This window comes from Salvelinus sp. IW2-2015, linkage group LG37, assembly GCF_002910315.2.
Source record: "Salvelinus sp. IW2-2015 linkage group LG37, ASM291031v2, whole genome shotgun sequence".
In the NCBI taxonomy this organism is placed as follows: domain Eukaryota; kingdom Metazoa; phylum Chordata; class Actinopteri; order Salmoniformes; family Salmonidae; genus Salvelinus; species Salvelinus sp. IW2-2015.
In genome coordinates, this window is record NC_036876.1 from 3,977,399 (window position 1) to 3,986,558 (window position 9,160).

General features: G+C 43.9%; 1 protein-coding gene across 1 annotated transcript in view; it reads left to right on the forward strand.

Moving 5' to 3' along the window:
- Positions 1-204: 204 nt before the first annotated feature.
- Positions 205-9,160, forward strand: part of LOC111960372 (nucleotidyltransferase MB21D2) — a 27,973-nt gene continuing 19,017 nt past the window's right edge. Inside the window, exons 1-2 of the mRNA XM_023982345.2 lie at positions 205-435; positions 1,275-1,489. Of these exons, the coding sequence (XP_023838113.1) occupies positions 1,288-1,489 (202 nt within the window). The 5' untranslated portion in view covers positions 205-435; positions 1,275-1,287. The remainder of the gene's footprint in view (positions 436-1,274; positions 1,490-9,160) is intronic.

Consider the following 9,160-nt stretch of genomic DNA (forward strand, 5'->3'; position numbering starts at 1 on the left):
AATCATATTACATCTCTGACCAGGGCTGTGCTGCACTGTCCTTATCTCAAGTGATCCACTTTACAGTAGTCCAGGGTTTCCCAATCCCCCAGCACTACACAGCTGTTTCAAATAACCAATTCATCCATCAAGCTTTGATTATTTTAATCAGCTGTGTAGTGCTAGTGTAAAAAACAAAAACAAACGTGCACCCTGGGGGGGCCTCAGGACCGAGCATCGGGAAACCCTGCAGTAGGCTACAGAGTGACACAAATGTAACCATAGGCCACAAATCAGCTTTGTAGTTTTGGGGCGATATTACAAACACTACTAATCCCAAGATTCTCAGTGGAGGGCCGTGATTTCCGGGTTCTGTGTTGCTAGGGGGAAGGTGGCGCAGAGGACCTGTTGGAAATGACGGTAGAAGAAGTCGGATTTCAATATAAGGTCAAAACAGTAAGCCTGGAAGATAGCAAAGAAACTTCACCAGACCTGCGTGTTAAGGKTGTGTGTGTGCACGCGGGCTTGTTCAAATGTGTATTTATGTAGTCAAATAATGCAACGCTGCGGTGTGTGAAAGAATCGCTGTCTCGCTTGCTGCTAACTCAGCTGTGTTGTTACACATATCCCCACCTGTGTGGGTAACACGCCAGCTGGCTAGCTAGCTAATTTATTATCGAAAATCGACTCCGATGTGCTCTCCGAATAATCTGAACTAGTTAGGAAGTCTAAACTGTTATCCATATATGGCTGTTGTGTTAATCTAGTTTGCAGCTTACTTGCGTTCTAGCTAGCTAAATAACTGGCTAACGTTAGACTCATAAATTAGCCAGCTAATTAGCATGCTAGCCAGTTAGCTAACTAGCTAGCTAATTGACCTAGTTTTGAGGACAGCGCCCATGCTGTCACTGCTTGACTACTGTATAAGTGGTGTATCAGATTAATATTAATTTTGATGTTCATTTGAGGTCTGCGTTTACTGTGGATTAACAGATCAAAACAATGACACTTAGTCTAACTTGTTAGCTAGCTAGGTAAAATAGTTGATATGATTAGCTAATCAATGTGTGTGTGATTCATAACAATGATTCACAACCCTCCAAGTTCCTGGTGTCACACCCTCAGAATTCCAATCAATTCAGTTAGCCAGTAGTCAGTGCTAGGACTGAGAGTGTAATAACAAAGTTTACAATTCACTTTGTTTGCCTCTCACACACAATATGCAAACAACTGTCCTTAACCCCTCCATGATAAACATTCCTGACACCCGTTTGCCCCCTCCCTCGCCTCCATAGGGTGTGACTCACCATGGAGTCTCTGATGAGTGCGGTGGGCCCCCGGACCCCGGCCCTGTCGAAGAAGGCCTCTGAGGTGGACTTCCGGTCRGGGGCCACACTGGAGCAGCTGTCGGCCCAGGTGTCTGAGCTGGTCACCCTGGAACAGGGAGACTTCGGGGACCAGCTGGCCCTCGAGGTCCACACGGCCAAAGACTTCATCTTCAACATGCTGGGTAAGACTCACCCACAGGCAGGATATTATATATGCTATTACATTTGGGTTAATACATGTTTGATTCACTACTGATATAGACAGCATTATAAGCTGGGTGGTTCGAACCCTGAATGCTGATTGGCGGACAGCTGTGGTATAGCAGACCATATACCACGGGTATGACACAACATTTATTTTTACTGCTCTAATTATGTTGGTAACCAGTTTATAATAGCAATAAGGCACCTCGGGGGTTTGTGTTATATGGCCAGTATACCACGTCTAAAGGCTGTATCCTTAAGAACATTCCTTATACCTGGTCCATTAATGCCATATAGAGTATATGTTTCTTTGACCGAGGCCTATTGTGTGCTTGATAAAAACTTATTGTGAGTAATGTGGTTGTAGATAAGTACAGATAGAGAAAAGGTGGTGGCTCAGCTGTGTTTATTTTCTGTGTCATGGATCAAGGTCCTAATATGCTTATCACCAAGGAGAAGTGAGTTTCTTTGTCCAATAGGTGGCACTATCCCCTCTCCCTCTGTTACTCAAGCTCTGCCCCTGCCTGCTCCTATGCTCTCTCCTCTCCTCTCCCTGCTTGTCCCAGTGCAACTGGAACCAAAGCCCCTTTTGGCCGGGATCCCTCCCTCTCTTGAGCCGCATATCCTCTTCTCTATTTCACTTTCTTCTGTTTTACTCTTCCATCCATCTCTCTTTCTGTTTTACTACTCCATCCATCTCTCTTTCTGTTTTGCTACTCCATCCATCTCTCTTTCTGTTTTGCTACTCCATCCATCTCTCTTTCTGTTTTGCTATTCCATCCATCTCTCTTTCTGTTTTACTACTCCATCCACCTCTCTTTCTGTTTTGCTACTCCATCCATCTCTCTTTCTGTTTTGCTACTCCATCCATCTCTCTTTCTGTTTTGCTACTCCATCCATCTCTCTTTCTGTTTTGCTACTCCATCCATCTCTCTTTTCTGTTTTGCTTACCCCCCCCCCCCCCCTTATTGCCTGTTTGTTGATCATGTTGCAGTTTGAGTGGGAGCACAATACAAACAAAGCTAACTAGCACTAAGTCATCCCCTGTAACTATAGCCTGTGAAATAGGAGCCACGATTGGCAGTGAGAGTATTGTTGCCCTAAATATTCATAGACAGCCCCTTCTTCTAATCCGGTCCAAATATTGGATTTGTTTACTGCCAACCCTCCTGGTATCTCTCTGCCTCTGGCACTAGATAGCCCTAGCGTCCTCTTTTCCGCTCATCTCTCTTCTTTCTCTCGCCACTCTTCTCTAAGCTCTCTCTCTTCTTTGCCTCTTTTGCTCTCTCGATCTCTTTCTCCTTCTCCACACTCTCTCCTCCCTCGTTTCTCTCTTCACTCTCTCTGCAAAATTTCGAACATGCCTGAGAAACCCCCCAAAACGTCATCTGTGCCTATTATCATTCCTATTAAGCTGGGTGACTGAGAAGCATGTGTAAGGAATTTGTTAATACAATGTTTGTCATTAAACACTTTTTAATTTACTGTTGAATAAAAAACAAGGCCTCATGCTTCCCCATCCTCCCTCATCTGTGAGATAGTCTCTCGCTCTCTCTCAACCATTTTTCACTCTCACTCTCTTAACCCTCCTATTCCCAGATTTGAATGACTCCCCCTGCCCCTCACGGTGGTAACCCCCCCCCCCCCTTTCCTACCTCTCCCCTATTTTTTTGTATTAATTAACTTATCCACTTTCTGTCGCTGTCTCCATTGACAGTCAGACTGACTGCTCTTTCATTTCCAACCGTTTGCTATTAAAAATAATATACATTTGCACCTTGACAGGGAAAAGAGATGGTGTGAGTGTAGGATTTAAGATTATTTGTAAATACACGGTGTGTGCATTAGCGAGTAGCACTGTGACACTGTGTTTTGAAGAACCTTGAAGAGGGAGCCCATGCAGTTGAAAGGAAATATCTCCCCAACTAATAGAGCTCTTTATATGGAACATTTGCAGTGGTGTCTATGTGTGTGCATCTCTATGGCTGTTTACACAGGCAGCCCAATTCAGCTCTTTTTTCCCACTGGTAAAAAAAATAATATATAAATCACATATTTTTCTGAGCTGATCTGATTGGGCTAAATACCAATTAGTGAAAAGATCAGAATTAGGCTGCCTGTGTAAACGTAGCCTACGTGTCTGTATCCGTGTGCATGTTAGCCCGTGTGTGTGTGTGTGTGTGTATTTGACTTTCTTTTCTAGTTGGGTCTTTGTAAAAGTTCTCTCTAGCCTAGTTTGAGAAGCAGGAGGCTCCCCACCGGGAATTCAGTGCTGACAGAGAGGGAGAAGAGAGGAGGCGATGCATTGCACCACACAGTGAAACAGATCCACAGTTTGACAGATCCAAGGAAGGAAAAGCCACTTATTTACCCGGTAGCTCTTCAGTAAACAGTGTTAGGCTAGCCTATAGCATACCTGTGGAAACATGGATCTAGAATTCCCACAGGACTATATGGGTCGTGGGAATGTAGAATAATGACCAAAGGCTGGTTTATACTTGGTCTAACGACATGTCTGTACACCACAAGTGATTGATCTTATTTACGGTTAGATAATATATCTTACTATTGTAGGGGTGTAGCTTAAACCCCCTCAGGTTGATGTGAAATCTAATTACTATATATTAAACTGACAGATTAAGGGGATTTTTTAAGGTAGAGATGCAGTGCATTCTGAAAGTATTTAGACCCCTTGACTTTTTCCACATTTTGTTAGGTTAGTCTTATTCTAAAATTGATTTAAATGAGTGTTTTTCCTCATCAATCTACACCCAATACCCCAAAATGACAAAGCGAAAACCGTTCTTAATTTTTTTKGGGGAAACCTATTAAAAATAAAACAGGCGTTAATTACATTCGTATTCAGACCCTTTTTGAAATTGATCTCAGGTGCATTCTGTTTCCATTGATCATCCTTGAGATGTTTCTACAACTTGATTGGAGTCCACCTGTGGTAAATTAAATTGATTGGACATGATTTGGAAAGGCACACACCTGTCTATATAAGGTCCCACAGTTGACAGTGCATGTCAGAGCAAAAACCAAGCCACGAGGTCGAAGGAATTGTCCCTAGAGCTCCGAGACAGGATTGTGTCAAGGCACAGATCTGGGGAAGGGTACCAAACTATTTCTGCAGCATTGAAGGTCCTCAAGAACACAGTGGCCTCCATCATTCTTATATGGAAGAAGTTTGAAATCACCAAGACTCTTCCTAGAGCTGGCCGCCTGGCCAAACTGAGCAATCGGGGTAGAAGGGAGGTGACCAAGAAGCCTATGGTCCCTCTGACAGCTCTAGAGTTCCTCTGTGGGGATGGGAGAAACTTCCAGAAGGACAACCATCTCTGCAGCTCTCCACCAATCAGGCCTTTATGGTAGAGTGGCCAGACGGAAGCCACTCCTCAGTAAAAGGCTCATGACAGCCTGCTTGTAGTTTGCCAAAAGGCACCTAAAGGATTCTCAGACCATGAGAAACAAGATTCTCTAGTCTGATGAAACCAAGATTGAACACTTGGGCTTGAATGCCAAGCGTCACGTCTGGAAGAAACCTGGCACCATCCCTACAGTGAAGCATGCTGGTGGCAATATCATGCTGTGGGGATGTTTTTCAGCGGCATGGACTATGAGACTAGTCAGGATTGAGGGAAAGATGAATGGAGAAAAGTACAGAGATCCTTGATGAAAACCTGCTCAGGACCTCAGATTGGGGCGAAGGTTCACCAACAGGACAAATTCTACAGATTCTAAACTTTAAAATGTATGTCAATCAAAATCCATAGATAAAAAAAAAACAAAAAAAAACATTTGACAACAGATTTACTTGAACAGTGCAGATGCAAAGTTTGGTAACAGAATGATGGTTTGTGCTGTAATTCGTCAGTACCAAACTTTGCATCTACACTGTTCTTCCAGCAAGTTGTCCTTGTGCATAGAGTTTGTTAAACTTTTAAATCAAGGGATTTTGTTTGGCGTACATTTTAAAGTGAGAAATGTGAGTCTCAGCGTAATCCTGTTAGAGCGGATTTGCCCTCTAGTAGCGCTTCCTTCACTGAGTTTCCATGTAAAATCACCACAGGTTCCCTCCACATCTTTAACCCCCACATGTCTTAAGTTGTCCCAAATGGCTCCCTACTCCCAGTTTAGTGCCCTTTTGGCCCTGATCAAAAGTAGTGCACTAGATTAGGGGGCCATTTGGCTTTAGATTTGCACATTCTGTTTGTCCATGTGTGTCTGACTACGGCTGACCTCGCCTTCTCCACAGAGCTCATTAAACAAGCCTATGTTTTATTTTTACATTTAACCTTTATTTAACTAGGCAAGTCAGTTAACAAATTCTTATTTACAATGATGGCCTACCCCAGTCAAATCCGGACGACGCTGGGCCAATTTTGCACCACCCTATTGGACTCCCGATCACGGCCGGATGTGACGCAGCCTGGATTCGAACCAGGTACTGCAGTGACTCCTCTTGCRCTGAGATGCAGTGTCTTAGACCGCTGCGCCACTCGGGAACCCCTTTTTATACGACTTTAAAGTCGGTTTAATTCAAACACAAAGAAGGCCAGCGGGGTGAAAACAGGAGGGGAGCTCCATTTCACGTTCAGCCGACACAAGAACTAAGAACGGACGCAAGTCAGACGTTGTCTCTTAAGAAGTCCAGWCCCACAGAGTTGAGGCTGAAAGACTAAACAAAACCAAAACACCTAAACAAGCTGTTTTGTTTCTTCCCGCAGAGCTTGTTTTTTGTTGTCTGCGTGTCGGCTCGCCCCTCTGACACTGGTTTTCAATGTCATAAGCTATTTCATATTGAGTAATATTTGATAATGTAACTTTTCACTAAAATCAAGCGAGCTAGATTCGTTAAAGATTTCTATCATGTTTTTCTGTCAGTAATGCCAATCCCTCAGTCAGAATGTGATCTGGATGTTGATTCATTGTTTTCATGGCTACGGGCTAGGCTGTAGCAGCTACTCTCATTCCGCCTGTGTTCAGGTAATGATCGGTTGTATAATGGTTGTGTTGACTGCTCCCAGCTGGGCTGTATTTTATAACTTCTGTTCTCAGGGCGTCGCTCCCACTCGCAGACTTTTTGACGAATGTCGCTGTAAATACCTACGGTCCACTGTAGCTGTGGCACCCGGCAGACACACAGCAGCTCTCGCTGGAGCCTTTAAGGTGAATTTAGATGAAGTCGCCTTGAAAGAGTTCAGTACCGTCGCTTATATGGGAATGAAGATTCGGAGCATGTGTCGCAGGCTATTGGTCGAAGTTCTCCCAGAGAATCTGATGGTCGGTTAGGCCTCGTTTGACATGTGCAAATCAGTACAGAGCGTGGGAATGTTCCCAAAGAATATTGTTGGTCTCACGTGGGGACACGGTGCATCTCGGTATGGAGTGCAGTTCACTATTCATGTATCATCTTATCAGCTGGGGACTTTTTTTTGTGACCAATACATTTGCTCCTTGCATAGCCTCTAGGCAGGCTACACAGTAATATCATTGCTTTAATTAAACCGGTGCTCACTCCGTTCAAATAGCGTTTCTGGGCCTCGTTAACTGTCGAGTAGACCCAACACTGATCCAAATGGTAGCCTAATCAGGCCTAGGCTAGATGCACTTTGAATGAAACATGCATTCAAAACGCACATCTTTTGAGCGTTTATTTAGAAGACATATTCACTGTAGTTTACACTATAGACTAGTGTTGTACTCACTCGAAAGCGACAATACCATTCTTCATTGCGTTGTCTTTTTGAGGAGATTTTCAAACTGCGTGCTCTATGACTGTGATATGTAAATTTAGCCTGTATGTATATGCTCTGTTTTAAAAAGGTATGGAGCTATGCATTGCGCAGGTAATACATTCAATGCCGTATTAACCTTGTATTTAGCTAATGTATGATGGGTTACTATGCATAAGCTTCTAACTCATCTAGTCTATCTTACTGTTCTCTGACGTGTTAAGAATGTACACCGCTGCTCTCCTCTTGTGCAGTCCCAGGAAAAGCTGGAATACCTTGGACATTTTAAAGACTTTTAAATGTTTTTATTTACTAATATACTGTTAGAAGAGCGACGCAAGCTTGCTCTTTTTGTAGCTGAATGTAAAATACTTGTGCAGTTAGAAAGCGAGAATGAGCGACGCAGACAGTTATTTATTCAGACCCATAAACATTAAGCTCTCGTAAAGAGAACTCTTTTGATCTTATTCTAGTCCTATGTTATGAGAGCAAGAGAGAGTCAACCTATTAATTATTTAAATAGGCCCTATTATAATTTAATATCAGTTGATTTTGACTAGCCTGTAATTGTAACTTTGTAGGCTGCATGTCCTGCGCAAATCAATGAACTATCACCGTTGCGCGTTCTCTCCCAGCTTCATGGTTGAACAGTGGTTTGTAATTCCACTCCATATAATACAAAAAGTCTCACTTCTACGAACTGCTCTGTGTGTGTGTGTAGCGTCCCTATCCATATGACCCCGCCCCTCTGGTGTAGGGTCGTATGGGCAGCAGGAAGGTTACAGCTCATTAACTGAAGACGAACTGATAATGAACCATGTGAGTGCCGTCGTATGGTTGAACTGCTACAGCCAAATGTACATTACTCTCTTTCTCTGGTCTCTCTCTTTCTCTGGTCTCTCTCTTTCTCTGGTCTCTCTCTCTTTCTCTGGTCTCTTTCTCTGGTCTCTTTCTCTGGTCTCTCTCTCTTTTTTCTAATTCTTTGTGGATCGCTGTAATCTGAGGGAAATATGTTCTCTCTAATTATTAGGCTACATACATTGGCAGGAGGTTAGGAAGCTGCAGCTCCATTTCCACGCTCATTTGTGGGCAGTGTGCACATAGCCTGTCTTCTCTTGAGCAGCCAGGTCTAGCCTAACGGTGGCCTTTACTCAATAGCAAGGCTTACTATGACTCCACTGAGTCGTGTACATAGTCAAAGCTTTCCTTAAGTTGGGTCAGTCACAGTGGTTCAGTATTTCTGTGTATTCTCTGTTGTAGGGCCAAATAGCATTTGTAGTTTGCTCAGTTTTTTTTGTTTTAATTCTTTCTTCCAATGGTTACAAGCTAAATAATCTTTGTTTCGTTGCATTTGGCTCTTAATTGTGCTTGTGTCCTCTCTGTCTCTCTCTCTCTCGTTCTCTCTCTCTCTGTCTGACTCTGTCTGTCTGTCTGTCTGTCGGTCATGTCTGTCGCTCTCTCCTCTCTCTCTCGGCTCTCTCTCTCTCTCTCCTTCTCTCTCCTCTCTCTCTCTCATCTCTCTCTCGGGTCAATCATCTCTAAGCTCCTCCCCATCTGTCGGTCTCCCTCCCTCTCTCATACCTCACTCCTACTCCCTCCCTACTCGTCCTCCCTCTCTCTCTCTCCTCTCTCTTCATCTCTCCCTCCTCTCTCTCATCTCTCTTCTCTCAGTCCCTACTCATACTCCTCCCGGCCTCTACTTCTCTCTCTGTCTCTCTCCTCTCTCTTCTCTCTCTCTCTCGTCTCCTCCTCTCGATCATCTCATCTAAGTCTTTCTGTCTCTGTCTCTACTCTCTCTCTCTCTACTTCTCTCTCTCTCTCTCTCGTTGCCTCTCTCACTCGGAGTCGTCGGTTCTCTCGTCGGTCTAACTGTCTCTCAGTCTCTCTCTCTCTCTCCTCTCTCTCTGCTAC